The 25,333-nt window shown below is 43.7% G+C and overlaps 1 protein-coding gene across 2 annotated transcripts in view; it reads left to right on the forward strand.

Annotated features, from left to right (window-relative positions):
* Nucleotides 1-25,333, forward strand: part of JAG2 (jagged canonical Notch ligand 2) — a 95,644-nt gene that overhangs the window by 23,481 nt on the left and 46,830 nt on the right. For both annotated transcript variants that reach the window (XM_082216713.1, XM_082216714.1), the window contains exons 3-4: nucleotides 18,891-18,945; nucleotides 23,719-23,973. In XM_082216713.1, coding sequence (XP_082072839.1) covers nucleotides 18,891-18,945; nucleotides 23,719-23,973 — 310 coding nt within the window. The remainder of the gene's footprint in view (nucleotides 1-18,890; nucleotides 18,946-23,718; nucleotides 23,974-25,333) is intronic.

Below are 25,333 nucleotides of genomic sequence, written 5' to 3' on the forward strand. Positions count from 1 at the left end.
GGTGACCACCAACAGAGACTCCCACTCAGATCTCAGTGATCAGGCAAGAGTATAAGGGAACATGTGGTCTTTATGATATCATAGACCCAAGTTGTTTAGGGCCTAGTAACATATGGGCAGCTAGTACAAGCTTTTATTCACCACAGTTATGTGCTGGCAGTAATCTATCCCCATCAACTGTCTTGTACCAGCTGCAACAACTGAACCAGGTGCAAGGATCCAGGTGCAAGGGTAGCCAGACATATAGAACACATGGTAATAATTCAGTCTTGAGATTACTAGTGCGTGAATCATCATGGCCTGACCAAGAATGGCCATAGCTTGTAAAAGGTGCTGCTAGCCCTGGAGCGCATGGTTCCAGGAGCACTCCCAGAGTATGAAACTGTTACTTCAGAGGGTTATTAAACCCTATCAAGGATGAGCAAAATTCCTGGACACACATCCTGGGGCCTCCACCTTCTCATGCTTAAAACTCAGTTTATTAGTCCTCATCCATTCCACAACTGCATCCAGACATCCTTCTATCTAGACCATGCCCAGTCTCTTCTGACTCAGATGTTTTGAAGAAATTAGCTGTATATCATCCATGTTAACCTCAAGCAGCAGGTGTTGGTGGAGATGCTGACCAAGGTTTCAGATATTTAAAAAAACCTATTCTACTTTGCATAACATATACAAGTGGTATAATTCTTCTTTTCTTGATGGACACACAGCAAGGTAACCTGAACTGAACTTGATTCTGTATTTGAGGCATCTGAGAGTTCTTCTGTCCATACACAGATTCCTAATGGTGTCATGTGATGAGGATGCAAATTACCTTGAATGCAGGAATGCATATGACACCCCTTTAGTATCGAGCAGAAACAATTCCAAATGAATATTAAAAGACCTATATCACTGTCTAATTCTGAAGACTTGTGTGTGTAAAATATTCATACTGCGCATGTTGGATGAATAAAACCTTGTTTTTAAAGTGTTTAATTCCAAAGGAGAAAATACTTTATATGGGTTTTCTCCCTAGTGTTCCCCAATTTTTCCATATTTTCTAATGGGGGAAAAATGTTTTTTTTCCAATCCTTCACACTTCTTGTGAAGAGCTGAAAACTATTGTGTTGCACTTCCTTCTTCAAAAGTGGATCTACTTTATTAACAGGAAAAGAGTTGGTCGTCCTCCCCTCCCCTCACATGTTTTACTACACAGGAATCAGTTTGTCAAACTGGTTTCCTATTGTGGGTCTGGGAGGTGAGAGTGATGCTGGTGATAATCTCTGGCCAAGATTTAATAAAGTCTGAAAAGGGGGGGGGGAGCCCCACTTCTGAAACCTTGATATAAATTGCTTTCCTTTCCTAGCCAGTACAGAATTTATGGTGGTTCAGTTTGTCTCTAAGGTTCTCTACACACTTCAGAGTGCAAAACTTGTACATTCAGGACAATTTCTCCTTCATTCTTCAACTTACATGTGTGTACTGTAATGAGTCGCACATGAGCAAGGCTTTCTCAGCAGCATTGGGTAGCCTCTTCATTGGTTTACTGGGAAGAGGCTTCAGATGTCACCCACCCTAAACTGTGTTTCCTCCCTTCTCTGATAACTGAGAGACTCACTGCTTGTGTGCAAACATGAATTAAACCAGCAGCATCAATTAATCACTCTTCCATCGCCGGTATCTTGCTCAGTTGAACAGAGATGATTCATTCCCCAAAACAAAATGTTAATCTTTGACGATGCATTTATCCATTTATCATAGGAGTATCTTTCAAAATATGTTCATTGTAATTTCTGACTCAGGACATACTAACTTACGCAAACTTTAAAATCATGAATGCTAATAACCTGGTAGTCTGTTTGGTGATGTTACCTCTTAGCAAAGAGAAATGGCTCTGCTGTGGACACACGCGTGTTTCAGGCCAGAGGTTAAGTTTGTAGCTCAATATCTCTCTAGAATATTTGTTGGGAGCCATTCCGATGAACCACATGGGCTTGCACAGTTAGGCATTTTGACACACAACACAATCTAACACACAAGGCATTTTTAAACCTGGCCAGTGTTGTGTTCTATTAACTGGAGAATAAAGTTTTGCAATCAGAGCCGTAGCTAGGTGATGTTGTGCCCCTGGCTGAAGCATCCAGATTGCGCCCTCCTAGCCACGGACAAATTAGCTCTTCTTTCTGCCTCTCCTCCAACCCCCCACCCCACCCATTCAATTCACCCTCTATTTAAAACCTTTTCTTATGAGGCAATAATGGATATTTTAATTGACATATTTATGGACATATTTTTGACGATTTTGGCCCTCCTCACCACCCCTCCCCTAGCTACAGCCCTGTTTGCCATAGACAATGCAAAGCTTGTGTATTCAGGTTGGTAGCTGGAAGCATGTAGAATACCCTGCAAGTCAATAACTTCCTGGCCTAACATGGTACTATATATGTCAACTACATATTTATTTACACCGTTCGTGGCATGCCATTCTATCCATTTGAGACACTCATTGTGGCTTGCAGTCCTAATTATAAAAACTTATTTGCATTAAGGTGACTGCTTCAGGCTCAGGTTAATGGGGCCGCATCCTGTGGATCCAGACGATGGTGCAATCAGTTTTTCCTGTTTAGGTGTTGTGGACAAGACCTGAGGAAGTAGTCAGCCCTGATCAGATATGTCGGCATGTTGTGATGCCAATGTCGCTTACCTGGAAGGTATGAACAGCATTCACATATAAAACAGCTCTAATGACAAGTTAATAAGGTTGAGCAACTAGATGTGCCATTGTTACTTTTCTGGTAGCGTATAGTCCTTGTACTCCTTCATGTTGCTAGCAGTTACCTAACAAAACAAGTATAAAAATGGCAGTTCTGATAATAGATATACAAATCCCTCGCCTTGGTTTAATGGTCAGTATTGTGTGTTGTGAATATTTTTGTGAGTTTCTTGCAGGGTGGTGAGCTGATACAGACGCTATGCCTGGTATGACTTGGGGGGGGGATTGGTCTCATGAGTGCTCTATGGTTCCCCTTCTGTGAAATTAGAAACCACAACCAGCAATTCCACATACAGTGGTACCTCAGGTTACAGACGCTTCAGGTTACAGATGCTTCAGGTTACAGACTCCGCTAACCCAGAAATAGTACCTTGGGTTAAGAACTTTGCTTCAGGAAAATCACGTTGCGGCTGCGGGAGGCCCCATTAGCTAAAGTCTTCAGGCTAAGAACGGACCTCCAGAACAATTTTCTGCTGTACATATATAAAATTTTAGTTGTCAACCACTCTGGAATTGGGGTGTGTGTGTGTGTGTGTGTGTGTGTGTGTGTGTGATGAGCAGAGACAGAAGAGCTTTAAATTTCTTTTTTAAGAAATGCTTCTCGTACCTCATTTTGTAAACGTATTATTATGAAAACAAGCCAATCATTTCAGAATCAGTCATGTGGATTAAAAGGCCAGTTGTGTTACCACAGGCCTGGACTCACTCTAAAAATCCCTGCTCATCAGTAGCACAACATGGGAGCCATGAAAGTAAGCATTAATATTGGGGGGGGGGGTACAGTGGTACCTCGGGTTAAGAACTTAATTTGCAACCAAATAATAAAGCACAACAATTAAATTTGACATTAATTTACACAGTCAATGCCTGTGTAAATAGGCAGGTCTTTTAACAGATGCGAAAAGCTGCCATTTGTTCTAATTGTACCTCAGGAGTTTTAAAGCTGGGGTGCCACCACTGAAAGGTTTGATCTTGATTCTAACATTGCATTATATTCTAGTGCATTGTAGTTTTTTTAAACAGGCTCTTATCCTCCTGGCTTAGGCCATCTGAACTGTATATGTTTCAGTAAATGTGGGTGAGTATATTATTACATAAGCGTGTACAAAGAGTGGGGAAAAATATAATGAAAATGTGGACTTTGTTGGATGCTTCCCAGTGTAAGCATCAGGGGGGGGGGGGAATCTGTATTTGGCCAGGGCTGTGTGATAGATGTATGCTCACTTGGGGAGACCTAGCTCTGCGTTACAGTATAATATTCTAAAATGTGGTTTGAGGTATGCTTCAGTCTTGTGTGGATATTTCATGCCATTATTTGTGATCACTGCTAAAGCTGGCAGGTGCAAGAGTCATGGAAAGTCAGCTGTCGAGAAGCTTTGGAGTAGGGTCAGCCTCCAATCTGTGTAGTTTTAGGAGAATTCATGAGAGGGGAAGGGGATTTGTTTACTGCTGTGTTTGCTATCCAGGACTGGAGCTTCTGTCAGTGGGCCTGGAGGCTTAGTCTCATCTGACCACCGCATTTGTAGAGCCCTTGATCAAAGGAAGCATTTGTGCAGGGGGCCACTACAGTCAGGACTGGTAAAATTCCCTGGGTACCAGAACCAAAGTTCCTAGGCACCTGCGCCTTTGAGCCATTCGGCAGCACTGGTTGTGTACATTCATTAGTGCTGGTCTTACGACTCAAACTAGTGCTGCAAGAGCCGCTACACTTTTGGAATTTGTACTTGATCTGGGATGGCTTAATGCCAATTCAGATGTATGCACTGCTGCGGGAAGCCATTATTCCAAGCATCCAATGAAAAGGGCCAGCATTAGGGGTACTGTAAATATATTTAGAATTCAAAGGAATTGCTGCCAACAGTTGAATACTGTGCATAACCAAATGTTAAAACTCCATATTCCTTTGCAAAGTTGTCTATTATTGTCCCAAACTGTTCTTAGAATGAAGAATAGGGAATGGAAAGAGAGAGTAAAAGCAGGTCATTTCTGTAGCTGATCTGCTACAGCAAGGATTATCCACTATTCTGAGGTGTCAGACCAGTTCTTGGAGGCGTTGATAGGCTGGATGTGGGCCATTACATTGAGGTAATATCCTGTATAGCCAAGTATGTCTTGAAGTTGCACGTCAGGGAGCTGGGGAGATTGATTGCCAGTCCTGGACAGGGTTGCACTTGCCTGGAAGGAACAGGTCTGCAGCAGGGGAGTGCTCCTGAGTTTAGCTGGAGACCCAGGTGTCCTTTATATTGAGATGGTGGATTTAGGATGCTTTGATCAGAACCACTTTAGCTACTATGCAAGTCCTGAACATTTTAAATATGTTGGCTATAACAGCTTATGCAGGCAGAAGACGTGATGTCATTTTCACTGATACAGTGGTACCCCGCAAGACGAACGCCTCGCAAGACGGAAAACCCGCTAGACGAAAGGGTTTTCCGTTTTGGAGGCGCTTCGCAAAACGAATTTCCCTATGGGCTTGCTTCGCAAGACGACAGCCCATAGGGAAATCTCAGGGACAGCGGGGAAGCGCAGCGCGTCTTCCCCACTGTCCTCGGACCTCCTCCCGCCGCCGGCTTCGGAACGAAGCTCCGATGCTGGCAGGGGGGGAACGCCTCCTCCCGCCGCGCGGCATCGGAACGAAGCTCCGATCCCGGGCGGGGGAGGGGGAACGCCTCCTCCCGCCGCGCGGCATCGGGACGAAGCTCCGATCCCGGGCGGGGGAGGGGGAACGCCTCCTCCCGCCGCGCGGCATCGGGACGAAGCTCCGATGCCGGGCGGGGGAGGGGGAACGCCTCCTCCCGCCGCGCGGCATCGGGACGAAGCTCCGATCCCGGGCGGGGGAGGGGAACGCCTCCTCCCGCCGCGCGGCATCGGGACGAAGCTCCGATCCCGGGCGGGGGAGGGGGAACGCCTCCTCCCGCCGCGCGGCATCGGGACGAAGCTCCGATCCCGGGCGGGGGAGGGGGAACGCCTCCTCCCGCCGCGCGGCATCGGGACGAAGCTGCGATCCCGGGCGGGGGAGGGGGAACGCCTCCTCCCGCCGCGCGGCATCGGGACGAAGCTGCGATCCCGGGCGGGGGAGGGGGAACGCCTCCTCCCGCCGTGCGGCATCGGGACGAAGCTCCGATGCGGGGGGGACACCTTCTCCCGCCGCCCGGCATCGGATGGCTTTCCTGAAGACTTGGGGTGGGAGGAGGGTTTTCCTTCCCACCGCCAACATTCAGAATGCTGTTCTGAATGTTGGCGGTGGAGAGGAAAAACCCTCCTCCCACGCAAGCCCCGGGAACAGAGGGAAAGCGCTGCGCGCCTTCCCCTCTGTTCCCGTACCTGTCCTGAAGGCTTGCGGTGCGGAGAAAAGCCCTTCTCCGCACCGCCAGCCTGGCAAGCGGTTTCCCTAGGAACGCATTAATTGATTTTCAATGCATTCCTATGGGAAACCGTGCTTGGCAAGACGAAAAACCCGCAAGAAGAAAAAACTTGCGGAACGAATTAATTTCGTCTTGCGAGGCACCACTGTATTAACTCTCCAAGTGTACTTTGCAAAGTTTGACATCATAAAGAGCTTTGGGTGGCAGCTTGAACAGTGCTTTAAATGTAATATTTGTATACTATGCAGAGTTTGAATTGTGTAGATTGTTAAAGGGTGTGTAGAGGAGTTTTCATTGGTGGCCATTCTGGAAGCTAACTTAAAATTTACATTTTTATGGTTTTGAGTAGCTTGAAGCTGAATTGCTATTGTGTTGTAAAAGTTGGTATTACAGAGATTATGTTTTAACAGTGAAAGTTTCGAATTGTGTTGCTTTCTCCTTTTAGATCTTCACTTTTTTATCTGAAAGAAGGCTTTCCTCCCATTCATCACTATAACACTTTGTTTTCTAACATATACAGCCTTAACTTTTTAAGGTCTTCCTTTTTTAAAAAAGGAAAAGAGGAATATTCTTGAAGCTTAGTTTGCAATGTATTTCAGAGAAGGCTGAAAATATAACTAGAATTAGGAAGTGAGAACGGTGATTATTTCAATAATTAAGAACTACAAAGAGGAGCCATATGTTGTACCCCTCTCTATAACTGTCACTTCTGTAGAAGGAGGGGAAAGTTTATAATCTGAAATTGTCTGTGTTAAATCTCTAGTAGCAAGTTCTGTAAACTAACGAGTCTTAACATCTGTAGAACCCCTATTGCTGAGTCAGCTTTGCCATATTTTCCATATGTCTGACAAGGTATAGGTAGAATCCGCAAGACGTTTAGTCAGTGAATTCCATACATTCCTCAGACAATAGTTATCTCCCACTTTTGGTTTCCAGCAATTCAAAGACATTCTTTATCTGAACCTGGTAGCCATCATGATGTTTAGCCATTTATACATGAGATTGAGGCCCACCTCCATGCAAGTATATGGAGGGTATCCTTTTTCTGGAAGCTATCATGAAAAAAGACTGCAGGGAGGATTCTGTTAATGCTAATTTGGGGGCTTGGTATAAAGAGTTATCTGTTTTAGCAGGAGTAGCCAACATATAGTCCCATGATCAAGGACGATGGCTTTGTAGTCTGTAAAATCTGGAGGGTACCAAGTTTGTGGCCACTGCTCTGGACTGCATCGCATGATATGAGGAGCACAATGAGTTCTAGAGGTCTCTTTGATTCTGTATAGGTCCTGTTCAAAATGGGCCTCCAAATAAGATTTAATAGGAAGGAATCCATTATGGGATGGTCTGCTCACTAGTGCTTTCTACTACCACATGGCAGTGGGACTACAGCTGTGTTATATATGTACATATATAAAAACCCTTTATTTTGTGACTTACAGGAATGGGAAGGAAAGTCAGCGTCATTTCTGTTTAAAACAATAAGCTAGCTGAAACAGCCATTCACCAGAATTGTTCTCCGTTCACCAAAATTATTTGCAGTGCAGTTTTCCAGCCAAGTAATATGTACAAAAATGCATATTTTAGGGAACATACAAAAAGGTGTAATAATAGGGGGGGGGGTGTTAAAGCGAAACTAGGCTTTATTTCACCCGGGTCAAAGACCCAGTTGTCACTCCCAAAGTGCATTTGCGTACACACACACACACACACACACACACACGCACACTGGCTGAAAGCCCCAATGGCGCCCCTCTGGAGGCTTCACCTGGGGCAAAAAATGGCTAGCCCTCCTGGGGAGGAGTAGCTTTGCAAAGAATGTGTGTGTTAGAAATTAAAAATTAGGTGGGGGAAAATAATAAACTGATGTGGAAAACTGTATTTAAGATTGAAATAATCAGAAGCAAAAACGAACAGATGTGGCCATCCCTTACTGACTTACCTCACCTACTTGAGTTGTCTGCTTTGGGTTATTTGTACTTGTGACACAGCTGTCTCCGATTGCGTTGGGTCTGTAGTGGATGGCATTGCTTGGCAGCAGGAGCTTATGGGCACATGTAGTGACTTCTGCGGGGGTTTTCCCTGCCCCCCCCGCCACTACTTTTTAAAAAAGACAAGCATATGCAAAGCTATCCTTGATATTCCCCGCTTTTGTACAGGGCTAGGGATGTGTGCGTGCAAATTCAGTATTGATAGTGCTCAGCACCATGTACACAAACAGATTTGCGAAGTGCATGTTTTGGTGAACTCTGGTAATGCAGCAAAAGAAGAATCTTAATGTTAGGGTTTGTTGTTTTTTTAAACCTACTTGCCATTTATTCTTGGTAATATTCATCAGCTGTGGCATTTGCCTCTGGCCACCAGTATGATTGCCTTGTGCATATTGTGCATATGCTGTCATGCTTGGTAGAATTGAAAATGGGTAGAATTCCCTTTTCCAGGCAACAATATCCTTTTCCAATGCAGGGAAGCATGAGGTGACCCAAGCTTTTTCCTTCTTTTTATGGAAGCAAAAATAAAACTCGGAGCAATAGTTTACTTTTCACATCTTCATAAATACTGGTGGGAGAATAAATGTGAATGCATCTGTCTCCTCGGTAACTTTGTAATAAGCCTTGGGAGGCAACAACAGTGGGTTGAAGTTGTACATTTGTACAGATCTTATTGCTGTTTCAAATGAAAAAGCAGCCTTGATGCCTCACCATGACCTTGTCAGTCAGAACCACTTAAAAACTTGATGCTTCTGTCTGTTCAGACTTCAGTATCACGCTTTAAGTTAAAGTTCTATGATGGAGGAACCTTTCCTGGACTTGGAAAACAACTTGTCCATGGCACACTGAACTGTTACCTCTGTGAAGCGAGTTTCCCCATTAAAAAAATACCAGATATTTATAGTGAAACCTGAGAAGGCTGGTTGTTAGTGTGTGAGGCAGGGAGGATTTAGTAACCAGTACAATCTGTGGCATCTTAAATTAGCTCAGCCAACTACTCCGGACGGCCGCCAGTTGCCTGCACCCGTGCCATTCTTCCTCCCCTCCCCCATGCTACTATAACAGTTGTGCCAATCTCCACAGCAGGAGAGGGAAGGGACAAATAAAACCGCATGTACTGCCCTCATAGTGTTGCCTTGTTTATAACTCTTCGCCCTCCTTTAGGGTTGTTGGCTCTGAAGCGAGAAAGACCAAGGAGAACCATGTGTGTACAGTCATACCTCGGGTTAAATGTGCTTCAGCTTGAGCGTTTTCAGGTTACGCTCTGTGGCGACCCGGAAGTAACAGAGCGTGTTACTTCCGGGTTTCACCGCATGCGCAGACGTTCAAAATGACGTCATGCGCGGAAGCAGCGAATCGCGACACGCACAGATACGGGTTGCATTCGCTTCAGGATACGAACGGTGCTCGCATCCAGAGGTACCACTGTACTTTCATAGAGCTGCCCTCCTTAAGATGGAGCTATGTAGTGATCTAACTTGCTGAGGTAGCCTGCTGTTCTCAACAAGCCTGTCACAAATAAGTCTGTAGTGTGCTGCTAAAGGACATATGCACCCCCCTGTTCCTTGTTGCGGGTTTTTGTTTGTTATATTTATACCCCACCTTCTCCAAGGAGTTCAAGATGGTATACACCATTCTCCCTCTCTTCATTTAACAACAGCAACAACAACAACGTCTTGAGGCAGGTTAGGTTGGGAGGCTAAGTGACTGGCTCAGTGTTGCCCAGTGAGTTTCATGGCTGAGTTGGGGGGGGGGGATTTGAACTCTGGTCTTCCAAGTCCTAGTCAGACACTCTCACTTAGGATGGTCCAACTTTTCATACCAAGTGGGCCACGGTAGACACGGAACCTGTAGGCCACACAATGCTTTGTCATCCAGGGGGGAGCGAGGGCTAAATATGATGCCCTCCCTAGCCCTTTCATTGGCTTTCCTAGAGCCCTCCCATCTCTTTCCCAAAGCTGGGAAAGTGCTAACTAGGCTTTTGGAAGGACTCCGTCAGAGCCCTCATATCTCCTTCCCAAAGCCCAGCACCTCACTTACCCAGGTTTGGTAAGGCTGCGGCGGGAGGTGTGCGTCAGATGTTGTAGAGTAGGCATGTCCAACAGATTGTGATCTACGGGTAGATCATTGGACATCTGTGGTAGATCACCAGTAGATCACTGCCCCCCAAAGAAGCTCATCAACTTTTGCTCCCCTAAAAGAAAGCTCAAAAACTTTGACCTGAACCCCGAAAAACAGGGGTTTCCATCCTAAAAAAAGCTCAAAAACCTTGACCCGAATCCACCCGTTTGATGCAATACTTCTGAATGTTCAACATGTTTCACAAATCTTGATTGTTATGGACACCCTGTAAAGTAGATCGGCGTTACATTGGATATAGGTGTATGAGTTTGGGAGTGGCTGGCCTTGGAAAGCAGAGAGAAGAAGGGGGGACATGCCAGCAATTGGGAGCCAAATTTAACAAATCTGGGCTGGGCAAACCAGTATTGCTCCTTGTTCACTTCCTGCCTGCTAGTCCTTAATCAGGCATCTCCAAACTTGGCCCTCGAGATGTTTTGGGACTACAACTCCCATCATCCCTAGGTAATAGGACCCAGTGGTCATGGATGATGGGAATTGTAGTCCCAAAACATCTGGAGGGCCGAGTTTGGGGGTGCCTGTCCTTAATAGTCACTAGCTAGTTATTCACCTCTGGAGCCATTGGCGATGTCTAGCCGGAGCAGCAGCCTTCACCCAAGCTCCATTGCACCAATGCAGCAAACAGTGTCAAGAGTCAGCCTGATAGTGCACATACCTGCCGACAGGATCAGCACAGGTGACTATTGAAGCAGATGTGCACTCAGGAGGGCCATCCCTCAGTGGCGGAGTATCTGCTATCATGCAGAGGATTCCAGGTTCAGTCTCCAGCACCTCCTGTCTGAAACTCTGGAGAGCCTCTGCCAGACAGTGCAGGCGATACTGAGCTCTGATGAGTCTGATGTTGGTGCAAAGCAATTCCCCATGTTTCCGCACTTTGATAGGGAAAGTGCAGTGCTACAACTGCAGTTCTTTTTTTTAATAATCATATTTATTAAAATTTTCAATAATAACAGAATAGAAAAAATAGAAAAGATAGGGAAAAGAAAGAAAAAGAAAGACCAATTTTAAACCCTTATTTTCGTAACCTTCTTTCTGGGACTCCCTCCTTCCCCTCCCGGCTGTATTCCCCTTTCCCTACGTTGGTTCCACAAGTTCTTGTTCCCAATTTAAACCTAATATGTTGTACCTATTAGCCAGTTTAAATTACAACCTTAACATCACTCCTCATCTTTAACAAAATAGAACAAAGATTTTCCCCCCAAGATCTACCCCGTTTCCTTCCACGAATTCCCCCTTTTTTTCCAAAACATGTCAAATCAAAATACCAAAGTTATATAAAAAGATAAAAGATAGAAGATAGAAGAAGATTCCAAAAGTTGGTTACATAGCCTTTGGATTCTAGAATTCCCCCTCCCTTCCCCGGTTTGGATTCCCCATGTCCATCAGTCTGTATGTTGTCGGCCTGGAGGTCTCAAGTCCACAGCCAAATTTTTCTCAATCCATCTTGCCGGTTTTCTTTAAATTTGCTTGTTTTTATAATGTTTAATTTCAAAAATCCAGTCTAATAGAGGCCTTTAATTTCCCTTGGTCATTTTTGCTCCTCCCATTGTTCTTTCCGTGGCGTAGTTGGTCCTTTGTTCTTTTGTTTCTCACTTTCTCAGGTTTCTATCTTGTTCAGCTGCAAAACCATTCTTATTCTGAAATCTAGTATCTCTACAGAGGTTTGTTATTCAGGAACAGAAACTTACGTCCAGTTCCTTCCTTGCTTCAATAGAAAGATTCTATTGTGTTGTCACCTCTGTAGACAAAACAATATTTCAGTTTTGCTACTTTCCCAGAAGCTAAGACCAGTACACATCCCAGAGTAGTTTTCCACATACGCCACTTGTAATGTCCCAAAGCCCCTCTAGGGGGGTTGCAGTAACTTTGTGTCCTCTAATCCAAAAGTCAAGTTGTTGTTTCTTTTCCCCCCCGACATTTTGTATCCATATTTATGTCCAATTGTATCAAAATTAACCAGCAAAATACTTGTAACAAAGTCCTCTTTGTATTCTCAAGATTTGACAGCTACTTTGACAGCTGTCAAACTCTCCATCTCTCTCCGCCAGGTTCTCCGAATCGCCCCGGTTCCCAGGGGGGGGGGTTGCCTTTTCCCTCTCACCCTCGACTTTTCTCCTCCAGCACAATTCTTGTAGTATCCCATCGTGGAGTTGATATTTTTGTCAGCAATAAACTTCTGAATCGATCTTGGTTTCTCAGTCCTTGTTTTAGCATGTTTACAATCAGGGAGGGGACTGACTTCCTTTTTAGATCCCCCCCCCCGCTCGTGCCGAATCCGAAAAAAAATTCCTTTTTTTCCTCCTTTTATACCCGATTACCCAATTACTCACGGGTTGTTGTTAAATGACCGAATTTCAAATGGAAGAAGCCAGCGCTCTCCGACGAATGGCATGCGGCTGCGCTCGGCAGGGGAAGCGATAGACTCACAGTACCACGCCGCTCCCCGGCACCCGATCCGTAGCCTTTAAAAAGGCTCCTTCACGAGTCGGGAGGGCGCTGACGGTACCAGCCGAGTCCCCATGTCCACGGGCTCCGTGCCCGTGGTTTTTAAGGGTCCCCGCGTCGCCGGCGCGGTAGGACCCAGCCCCTGCCGAGCAGACTCCCTCCGGAGCTCGGGGGGAGTCCGCCATTCGGCGATGGCGCCAACCCGGAAGTCTACAACTGCAGTTCTGGCCGTCTCAACAGCTGTGTTTCAGCGAATCCACTGGTGTATTTAGCTTGAAGCTTTGATATGATTCTGGGCCACACTGTATGGTGTGTTCAAAGTGGGTGCCATTGATGGAGCAATGTCACAGACATAAAGTGTGCTAGGAAGCAGTATGTGACACTCTCAAGCTCATCCTCTAAATGACGTCTCAGGGCAGGGACTAGTGATTACCTGGAAAAATTAAGCAAATTTTGCTGCTTCCCTGGTGATGCCGATATTGCTTTGGCGTTACTAATAGAGAAGTATTTATGCCGACATTGCTGTTTTCCCTGACACTTTGATGTGGTGATCAAGGTTGGATGCTAGTCATTAATGGGTGGAATCAGGGATGTAGGATGGGGAAAAAATATATTTTTCTGGGGGAAATTTATAAAAATGCTTCTTCATAAACGAATGGCTGGTTGCAGTACCAGTCAAATTGTGCGGTTTTCACACAGGCTTGCAGATTATCCCTATGAAGCACACAGGTGTTGTTGTTTTTAGTTGTGCTTAACACACCCCAAAAGTTATGCATGATGTATCCGTTTTCTAAGCATTTGTTTTGCTTAAATTTTAAGCAGTGCAGGGAAGCATATACGTTGCTGCTGCTGCTGCATTTGTCTTGTGTCTTTAAAAAGATACATATTAGCTTTTAGTTTGTTTGAATATAGCATTTAAACAACTGTAAGTGCACTTAATTGATTTTTTTTTAAATCACATACTTTAGTTCAGCTCATCTCAGCATTTTGAACATTTTTATGGATTTATACAGTGCATAAATTGAACATGGTGTACTTTAAACAAAATTAGTATTGGGGGTTTGGAAAACCTATGGGTTCAGTTTTTTAAAGAGAAAAAAACCACTGGGGAAATCAATCCAAAATGGCCTAGCATTCCAACCGTTTTGTTATAGGTACCATCAAACTTTTAGACACTATGATTGATTCTGATACCTTGGGATCTGATCAGAAAGGACTTGAGAGACTGCAGTGTGCAGTTTCTTGCCTTTGTAAACTAAAATCAGTGTTTCTGTAGGGGGGTCAGCCTGCAACTGTAATTGCCTTTTAATGCCTATGCTAGCTGAAAACTTTTGTTTTTAACTTTTTCTGTTTTTACTGTATGGTTCTATGCATTTTGTTATAAACCGCTCTGATACTTTTCATGAAAAAGTCTATAATTTTTTAATAAAATAAATGAATGAATGAATAACGCAATCTTTCATTTCTGGAAAGCATATCTGCTTTACCGAATTCATCTTGATCTACTTGTTCCTAGTGAACTTTCGGTTAATGAACTTTCAGAATAATACCTGGGCCTAGTTCCCTTTTATGCATACCATGTGTGTATAAGGAGATTGCTCTTGAAGTCTGAACCCTGATGAAAACTATCTAAAATTGCTTGACAGCCAAGAATGCCTTTATTTGTTCTGGAGTTGTCCTCCAGGTAACAGCTTAACATATTTGTATATACAAAGAGCAAATATTAAAATACTCAACAGGCACTGTAAAGTGAAATGAAGCGCTGGCTCCTTTGAAATCCAATAAACTCACAATAGCCAAATCTCTGCATTAAGGTAACTGGAGCATAAAAAGAAGTTCTGATATGATTTGGGGGAAACTTCAAGACTGAACAAGACACCATAGTTTACTTAAGCAGAACAGTCCTCAGTGAACAAACCAGGCTTTGGGTCATATGTCTGTTAGGATATTTCCGTTCCACCTTAAAAAAGGGGACAGGCTGTTGTGAGTCACAGCCTACGTATTTCCTGCTCACAGGAAGTTTCTGTTTGTATATGCTTTCGTTTTCTCTCTGTGCCTGAGACATCAACGCAGGCAGTCATGTTTTTCTTTGTTCTGACCAACGCTGAATAAAATTGTAAATAATGCTCTCCTGCGTGCATCTTTCGCTGTGCGAACTCTGCTGATAGAGCGTGCAAGAGCTCTGGAATGTGGGAAGCTATTTCTGGGGCTCATGTCGCTAATTAACTGATACTGCGTTTCTACGAGAGATCGCTGGATCGTCCGGAGATGGCATGGGGCTTGATGACCTTTGTCTCCCTGGCAGTATCCCAACAATGTCTTCATTTTATAAGCATATGTTGTATTGTGTTGTGTTGTGATGTGATGTGCTGTGCTTACATGCTCTGGGAATGCTTTTATATATTCCCAGTTCAAGAAATATGTAACTCAGCTGTGTGCTTTTCTAGTGTAGCACAAGATTGTTAATGTCAATCTTGCTGGAAAATGCCCCTAAAATTGATCAGGTGTTGTAAAATGTTTTTCTGTTTTAACAGTTGACAGTGCATATATGCTTTCGGGGGGGGGGGCATTGTTTACTGTGCGCAGAACATTTTTCAGTGAGTTATGAATGTGCTGTTGCAATGCACGTTATGTTGTATGAGCACCATGTTTTGAAGCAAACACTGTTTTGCCCCACAGAACTAAAGCTAATAATATATTTTTAGTTTTGCAAATGGAATTTTCTAATCTTTTGAATAAACTAATACAGTATTCAACTACGCTTGCCAACAAAAAAAGTATTCTAAATGTTAGCCTCTTAAATGTTCAGCCTTAAATTAAAAGTTTTCCTAAATCATTCTTCCTCCCCCGCACCCCAGAAATAAAAATATTGGAATCCATTCTTTTATTTCTCTGGAAACTATTACATTGTTGTTTAGATCACACAGAGACATGTGCGCACCTACTTTTTCCAACAGTCAAAGCATGAAAAATTAGGGCACATGTCTATCCGCACTGTCTCCCAGTTTGATTTTGGCTTGGACACTAACTCTTAAACTGGTTTATCCCCTCTGATTCATAACATTGCATCACTAAAATTTTTATTGCACCAACTAAGACAACTGTGAATATGTAACTCAGATATTACACATGTTACATCCTCATATCCGGTCATGTTTGACTACTGAGGACACAGAATATGAGTGGCTTCAGACGTTGAACAATTGAGGGAAACGGAAAGTGCAAATGAACTTGTGCTTCCTGTTTTTATGCTTCTGTTTTAACACATAAAGCAGGGGTTCATTCATATCTTCCTCATGAAAATGCATGTTCTGTCTTCATTTGGAGCTCTCACTTGATCCCATAGGGGAAGAGGTGTTAATTCCACTTCAGAAGTTACAGAGAATTATGGAAAAACAGAAAGCAAAGCTGGACTCCAGACAGTCCAAAGGAACGAGGAAAGGACCAGTTACAAGTATACTCTGAAAAGTAATGTAATCCACCCAGACATTTCTGACCCAAACCCCGGTCACTCAATTTATTTGAAACAAAACTTTAGCCCAAAACATGTGCTAAATTCTACATTTCCCTCCTTCTGTCCTCCTGTAAGAAAAGAAAATGCTTTCTTCTTCTTCTAGGAAAGATAGGTGCTGGTACTCACCATGAAGTTGTTACAATAAGTGCCACACTTCTAAATGACAAAGAGTGATGCTGGTACTGTGTACCCTTGAGTACCCCCCTTTTTTAAAAAGTACAGCCTAGGATCAAGGTAAATGCAGAAACTTGATAGAGCAGGTCTCTATTTCTATACGGTTGTCCCCAAACAAATCTTCTGAGCACTTGTTACATAATGCCTTACTTTGCATGGTTGCCAGCTTTGGTATGCGGATAGGGTTCAGTTTGGGTTCAAGGGGAGCAGGTTTAAAGTTAGACTGAGTTCCGGTTTACAGTGGTGCCCCACAAGACGAATGCCTCGCAAGACGGAAAACCCGCTAGATGAAAGGGTTTTCCATTTTGGAGGTGCTTCGCAAAACGAATTTCCTATTGGCTTGCTTCGCAAGACGAAAATGTCTTGCGAGTTCCTGCGGGGATTTTTTCCTCCCCCCCCCTTTTTCCCAAGCCGCTAAGCCGCTTATCAGCTGATCTGCTAAGCCGCTTAACAGCTGATCCGCTAAGCCGCTTATCAGCTGAGCCGCTAAACCGCTTATCAGCTGATCCACTAAGCCGCTAATAGCGCTAAGCCGCTAATGGGCTTGCTTCGCAAGACGAAAAAACCGCAAGACGAAGAGACTCGCGGAACGGATTCTTTTCGTCTTGCGAGGCACCACTGTACTGTATCTCTGACCTAGCTTTTGAGTTCAACTTTGTGATTACAAGTAGGAACCCAATTCCATGCACTCGGTCTTCTCTCTCTCTCTCTCTCTCTGGGTTTTCTCCCTTTGCACCAGCTGGGAGGGATTGCTGCTCGCAGGATCTGTTCAAATAGCACAGCAACCCAGGTGCTAAACCAGCTATGTCCATGTCAGCCGTGATATTAATACCCCATTCCGGGAAAGAGGCAACCAAGAAGCGATTAGGAGTTATGGCATTTATTTATTTATATTGCCTTCAAGCAATACATAATTGCTTGGTAGTGTCTTAGTTCCTCCTTAGAAACACCTTTCAGGTGAATACCAGTGGCACCATCGAGATAAATACCTTGCTTGAGGCTGCTGTCACTAAAGGAAACTGTTACGCTAAAACTCCTAGGTCCCATTATGTGTGAAGACTTTCTTATGAGCAACTTTGAAATGACTTCACGTGGATAATTCATGCCGTGAATGAATAGTTGTGTGCATTAATTATTGGCAAAACCGAATATTTGCATTATTTGTGTTTATCTAGTGTGAAAAGGAGAGACATGTTGTTAGAAATTCTCCATTATTCTTTATGGAACCTGCCACTTTTTAATCCACAATGCCCCCAAGATGATACTTGGTCTGGGACATTATGAAGGATAGAAAATGTAGGCCCAGTTACCAACACAATTCCTGCAATGGCAGCAAAAAGTAAAACATTGGGAAAGAAGCAAGGGTTGTGCTGATGTCGCTACTAATGATGAGCCTCACCCCCAAGAAATTCTATCTGGTGAATATTTAGCAAAATGATTCCCCACAAATTGGGTGAAGATTTGGGGGGGCTGTATTTGCTCAGCTTCCCTCCCACTTTTCATTGAGAGGAGCTCGATTAACAACATATATGGGCTTCCAATGTAGCATATCCTGGACATGACCAGCCCACCTAGACATGGTAAAGGCAAAGGACCCCTGGACGGTTAAGTCCAGTCAAACTTGACTATGAGGTGTGGTGCTCATCTTGCTTCAGGCCGAGGGAGCCGGCGTTTGTCCACAGACAGTTTTCCAGGTCATGTGGCCAGCGTAACTAAACCGCTTCTGGCACAATGGGACACCGTGATGAGTGCCAGAGCGCACAGAAGCGCCGTTTACCTTCCAGCCGCAGCGGTACCTATTTATCTACTTGCACTGGTGTGCTTTCAAACTGCTAGGTTGGCAGGAGCTGGGATAGAGCAACTCAAACTGCCGACCTTACGATCTGCAAGCCCAAGAGGCTCAGTGGTTTAGACCACAGTGCCACCCACGTCCCTCTCCCCCCCCCCAGCAAAGTTGAAACAAGTGGTATGCGCTTTATGGGAAAATTTGAATTGGGAAATTTTCTGTTTCAAGTTAGAAAGTGGCTGACCTGTGGCTCTCTAGATGTTGGTGGACAACTCCCATAATCTGTCACCAATAACATCTGGATGGTCACAGGTTAGCCACTGCCCTCGTAGTAATAATAATAATAATTAATAATAATTTAATTTAATTTATTTGTACCCTGCCCATCTGACTGGGTTGCCCCATCAAGGTATTATCTCCTACATGGTTGCAGTTTTAAATAGCTTTCCTTTAATAGTCTTTTTGACCATATGTGACTTGGGTTTCTAAAGTACAATAAATTTGGTTACTACACATATCAATACTTAAAACTTGCTTTACGGTATGTGAGATTCTCGATGATTGCCTTTTGAAGCTTTCCTTGCACAAATGACTTGTATGTTGTTGAAAGAAGCAAAATAACATTTGTGAAAACAATAGATGCTTCGACCAAATCAGATTCCTGCCAACAAAATAATTTATTTTGTTCCTCTCCAGTAATTAATTTGTGTTTTTGTTTCAGAGATCGTTCACGTTAATAATAGAAGCCTGGGATTGGGATAATGAGACAAAAGCTGGTGAGTATATCATTAAAACTTTAACATTATGAAACGGAAAAAAGTAGGAAAAACTGCTGCACGCCATTTTTAAAAAGCTTGGGGTGGCCAGTTAGATAGCATATGAAGTGAGGATGCCATTACAGATTAAGCTACAGCACTTATGAATGCATCAATATGCTTCCACTATAACTGGAAATGTGTTCTCTAACACATTTGCAAGGGGTTGGACTAGATGACCCTTGGGATCCCTTCTAACTCAACGTTTCTATGACTCTTCGATTCTAAGAGCCAGTGTTCGAAATTCCCATTGTTCTAGGCACATTTTGCCACTGGTAATTTCATTAGCGTGAGCAGCTTCTGAGCTCTGGGCAGTACAGTGCCTAAGTTTTCAGATTAAAACTGCAGAGTGGAAGGAAAGGAGGAGCTTTTTCTGCCTCCGCACTTCCAGTTACTCTCTGAAGACTGGATTCTTAAAAGAGACTCTCTTAAGAATATTAGAGGGGTGGACAGGGGAAGGACTAGACCATATAAAAAATGAACATAATATTTTAGCTGCAGTTCATTCATTTTCAGCTTTGTATTCTTGTTATTAAAGAAGTGCGCCTAGACATTCCATTGTTGCACCCATAACCTGGGCTCTAGCTTTCATATCTCAGTTTCTAACACTGCGAAGAGCAGCTGTTGCTTTCAAGCTTGCAGCTTGGTAGATAATGAGAATGACATTTTGTGTGGGGCTGATTATTTGCCTAATTTTTGTAATTGAAAGTTATCCTGGGAATACTGGTTGGGGCTGAAGACAAGGTGTCAGTTAACGCATGCTGTGTTGCCTTTAGATTTATTCAGTCTGGCCTGTATTGTATAATCAATGTATGATTCCATAAGTGTGTGGAGAAACGAAAGTAGATTCTGAAACATCCTTTCCCCTGGTGCTTTGGTTATGGGCCTCACTGCATCGGTTTCATTGGTGTATAGATTCATTATCTGTTGGACATATACCTAGAGACATTTGGGACTCATAACATCTTCTGTGAGTCAACACTAGCGACGCCTTCAAATATCTGAAAATAGGAAATTTGCCGAGAGGTGTTTTTCCTTAAATTATTCTTTGCCTGCTAAAAATTATGGCTCAGGACAAGGAAAATCTGGTTGATGCATATATTTATCTAAATATTAAGCAGCAGAAAAATAGCTGATCCGGTTTGGAAACTGCTAATCTGATTGATCCTGGTTCTGCAATACTATGGTTCACTTTACTTTGTTAGCATTAAATTGAAACCCCTGCCACTGCTTGGATGTTTCTGTGCTGTTTGTCATTGACTTCTTGTACCTTGGAAAGGATCAAAATAGGAGAATGCATCTCTTCTAGAAAAACTGTGTGTATTTCTTAGGAGTCCTGGTTTTATACCTAAAGAACCATGGTTATAGCGTGCCTGCTGGTAAAGCCCGCCAAATTTCCTAAATTGTGTGGTGATTCTTCTCTACCAGCTTTTCCTTAATTGCATGCCAGCTTACAAGGTGTATATCTTGGTCAATGTACAATGTAAATGGGATTTCACCTAACAAATCCCACCAGTATAAACCCTGCAAAAGGGCGTCCACTTACACAGTGAGGCTATTCTGCATGCCCTTCCTTCCAGACTGGCTCGGGGTGGGGGTGGGCATCAGGAGAATACCCAGAACAGCAGGCGGGGTGGGGTGGGGAGGGTAATAATCAAGCTTCAAGCATGTGCAAAAAGAATCTTTGTAATAGCATAACGTTGAATTCCACTCAATACATTTTTGTTAAGGCTGGCTCAGTAGTTTCTGAAAAAGTAGTATTCAGAGAAATGGCTTGCTGTAGACAACCTGTTGCCTCCAGTCTCTTTCCGAATTTTGGCTTATACTACTAAAACAGCATACGGCTTTCCCTGTAAAACAATGCTGGTTAATAAATCATTTTTAGTGAGGGCACTTATGTAGCAATGGGAAACCTGGGGTTTTTAATATGGAGGTGATCATCCCATTGAAGACAAAGCAGTGCATCTTTAGTTGGCTGTGCACCTGATTTATGACCACGGTTCTTTATCGGGCAAGTTATCATATTTGTGTGCTTGGGGTGTGAATGAGTAACTTGTTCCTCTACTGCTGGCCTTTGGGGAACTGCAGCAATCACCCGCTTAATATCAAGAACCAACGTTAGCAAAACAGCTACTGATCCGTCAAAAGTTAGCTTGTTGTCTATGAACAAAGCCTGTGGCTTAATAGTCAATGGTGACTTGTGGGCTTAAAACAACCCAGAAGGTGTAAGGGGGAAAATTATATAATGCCAGTTGTTCCTCACCTCCAAAGGCACACTCCTCCATTGTCTCCCAAGACAGACGGCTATCAGTGAATGTTCCTAGCCAGAGCAAATAAGTGCTTCCTTTGTTTTCTACCAAATTGGCACATGCAGTTTCTGAATCTGAGCTCTTGAAGCAAAGCTTAAGCGGTCCAAGGTGTGGGAGGCATAGGACACTGACAGTTGTGAATGGGGGTGGGGGGTGGGGTAAGTTATGGGCACCTGTGTCCTAGCCAAGATTCATTAGCAGAAGCCTGGTGGATACCTCTACGTGGGGAGAAGTTAATTACCAGTGCCTAGTCATGTATCATTAGAGCCGGAAGCAGGGTGATGGGTAGGATGTAAGCAAAAATGAAGGGTAGCAGCAGCGTATGCCAGGCTGTGTGTGTGTGTGTGTGTGTGTGTGTGTGCGCGCGCGTGCGTGTGCGTGTGTGTGTGAGAGAGAGAGAGCACCTCCCAGTCACCCCCGTGCAATTCAGCACCTGCTGATTCTCCCCCAAGGCTCCTTCTTTCCTGCCCATTCAAGCTGCACAGGTTTCCAGTTTCAGAGCTATGAAATTATGTGCAATAAGAAATCGCCAGGCAGGAGAAAGGGTAAGGATTCTCCCTTAAAATGACCATTTACCCCTCATTTCCTTTGAAAACCCAGTGTTTGCTCTTAACGGCTAGTTTCCCCAGTAATGTCTAGGTGGCTGCCTACATCTCTGTGCTCACAAACTCATAGAAATCCTCCCTCCAGCAAAGCACTTGTAACAAATGAGGTTCTGGCAAACAGGATGCTGAGTAACATACCCAATAAATATTAAATGAATGGGACCATAATGCATATCAGAGTACTGCACTTAAAAGCTTGAACTATGCAGTACCTGCAGTCATCTGGTTTCAACTTCAGGCAAGGCAGTTTCCACGCAGGCTCCTGCACCCATCCCTTTATTAGTTATACATCTGGCTACAGATGTGATTGGAAGTTGTTTTGAACTGTTTTCAATACCGTGCTTAGATGATGGTGACGCACCCTGGGAGGTTAGGGTGAAGGATGGGTTATTAATAATAAAGGTATGAGCTGGGATTTTGATGATAGCCTTATGCGAACCTTCAAAAAAACAAGCATGTATGAGAAGTGCCAGCTCTACAACAAAGCCCATCTGGAAGCACCCTTGCTGAAGGGAGTAGTACCCTAATATGTATTCAGGAGGTATATGCAGAAGGCCTGGTGAGAACCCTGCTAAGCTGTACTGTACTGAGTAGCAACGATGCTGCCTTTTGCCTTGCATACAAAGGGCTAATTCTAGCTTCCCTTCTCTGCTTGCACAGGTGCTGGGTGGGTTGAAGGGCAAAATGCCAATGCAACAAGAGAAGGGCAAACTGGAATTAGCCCTCCTATACTGGAACATGCAGGAATCCTGCAGTTTGGAGTTGCAAGAGCATGTCTTAGTACAGTGGATATTTTACAGGGTTTTAAAAAGCGGGGGAAAGCTTGCTCGCTGTAAGCCATTGTTCTTAGATTTTGTGTTTACTGCGTATCTGAGAGAGCAACACAGAGACTTCCTCACTGCTGCTCCTCTGCATTTTTGATTTCAGGATTCCCTTCTCTCTGACACTGTCCAAACTAGCTGCAGCTTCCTGGTTCATGGTACATTTTTAAGCTGGCCCTTTGTAGTGAACAACATGCCTCTTCTTGCATATGGGAGAGAATTTCCTCTCCTCCCTTCCCCCAAACAATCTAAAATAGTTTGAGATGAAATTTGAGTTCAACTCTAGCAGAGGCTAGCTGTGTATTCTCAAGTGGGTGTACTTCTGAGAAACTGGCTACAGGAATGTACCAACTTATTCATGCCTCTGGTATTTTCCCTTTAATGTAAGTAAACCCCGGAGGACCGCAAACGTAAAGGCTAAACTATAGCTGTGACATTGTTAAATGCATTTAGCCCTTGTGTGCATGCATTTAGTTTTGTTTTAAAAGTTAGTATGGAGGGCAGGAGGTGAACTGGATAGAGACTGTGCTGTGTGTGTATAGAGGGGTTAAAAATCAAAGCATCATAGAACTATAGAATTGGAAGCAACCGGGAGAGTCATCTAGTCCAACCCCTTGCAATGCAGGAGTCTTTTGCCCAACACAGGGCTTGAACCCATGACCATGAAAATAAGAGTCTCATTTTCTATCAACTGAGCTATCCCAGCATGTCTCATCTGTCCTGGAGCCCTGTGCTTTGAATTCTCATGGGGGGGATCACACAGTGGTATCATATTTAGTTCAGTTTAGCAGCAGCAACATAGCAGGATCAGGATTGTTGATTTGTTAATGTTGTTGATGATTGTGCAAATCACCATTCAGAGTCAACACCTCCTGGTGCAGAGTCCTGTGAACAAGCCACAAGTTGACTTATGCTGACCATTTTGTCCCTATGATAGGAGATACTCTGTCAGAATGGATATGCACACTTTGAATACTGAGCTCTCTCTTTGTTTTCCAGATGAAGAACTGTTAATTGACAGAGTGCCATTTGCTGGTATGATCAACCCAGAAGATCGTTGGAAAGCCCTTCAGTTGAATGGTCATGTTGTTCATTTTGAAGCACAAATACGAGTTAAATGTGATGAAAACTACTATGGCCCCCAGTGCAATAAATTTTGTGGCCCTCGTGATGATTTCGTGGGCCACTACACATGTGACCAAAATGGAAATAAAGCTTGTATGGAAGGCTGGATGGGTGACGAATGTAAACAAGGTACCACACTACTCATTCTTAAAACTGAATATTACGCTTGTATCTTAAAAGTCTTGATTCTTTGTTCATGACCTGATCATGCCACAGAACATTGTATAATAATGTTTAAAAGGCCCAAGTTTGCTGCATACATAGACAGACCATGGATTTCTCTAGACCAGCCTGACACCTTCCAGATGTTTTGGACTGCATCTCCCATCAGTAGTGCTGGCTATGCTTACAGAAGTTGTAGCCCAAAACATCTGGAGGGTGCCTGGTTGGCAAAAGCTGAACTAGTTTACAATTGTCTTCTCCGATAATGACTCTCCAAGCTCTTGGAGGACTCATCTGACCCTACAGTCTTATATCGTTTTAAACTGGAAATGCCTGGAATGAAACCTGGGAAGGTCTGCATGCTTGCCGTGTGCTCTTACACTGAACCATGAAGCAGAGATCAACTTTCATGTTCATTCAGTGTTCTCCACCAAATCTGAAACTCCTAGATAGGCAAAGAATCCCGGAGTTTTGGCTGCATGCAGTCCTTCTCTTGAGTTCTTCGCATGCCCACCATCTGCCTTCATTAAGCCATTTATTGAATACAGTGGTACCTTGGTATTCGAACGGCTTGGCTCCCGAACACCTAAAACCCAGAAGTGAGTGTTCCAGTTTGCGAACATTTTTTGGAAGCCAAAGGTCTGACACAGCTTCTGCTTGAGTGCAGGAAGCTCCTGCAGCAATCAGAAGCCGCTCCTTGGTTTACGAACAGTTTTGGGAGTTGAACAAACTCCTGGAACGGATTAAGTTTGAGAACCAAGGTACCGCTGTATTTTTATCTCACCTTTCAATTTAAAAAATGCTCAAGGCAGCTTGCAAGGTAACTTCACTCCCCTTGGTGTACCACCGATAATCACTTTGTATTTTTCACATACCCTGGTTGTAGCTGGGTGTTGGGTTTTTTTATCCAAAGACATTCTCCTTTCAACATATTTCAGCCTCAGCTTTAACAACGTGAACATGTAAACTGATGGTCAAATGAGAGGCTGGATTGCTCTACAAGCTTAATCTGAGGGGACAGCCTGAAGTCTGACTGTGGTGCAGCAACTTGAGATACTTATGGAATGGATTTTTGTGTAGACAGTTCTGGTTGATGTTTTTTTTTTAGAGCTATGCATATTTTAAAAGCTGCAGAGCTTCAATATATAATAGTTCGTAGGAGTTCTTATATCACTGAATATGTATCTTTCCAGAATTAGAAAGTGTTCTTGGCTGTATAAGAACAGAGATAAATGCCACTTTAGACATGAAACTCCTGTAGAGGAACAGGAAGCACAAGTGTCTAGTTGTGCTTCCTTTCCCTCTGCACTTCTTGTTGTGTCTGAAA

The sequence above is a fragment of the Podarcis vaucheri genome (assembly GCF_965113315.1).
Source record: "Podarcis vaucheri genome assembly, chromosome: 1".
NCBI classification, from domain to species: domain Eukaryota; kingdom Metazoa; phylum Chordata; class Lepidosauria; order Squamata; family Lacertidae; genus Podarcis; species Podarcis vaucheri.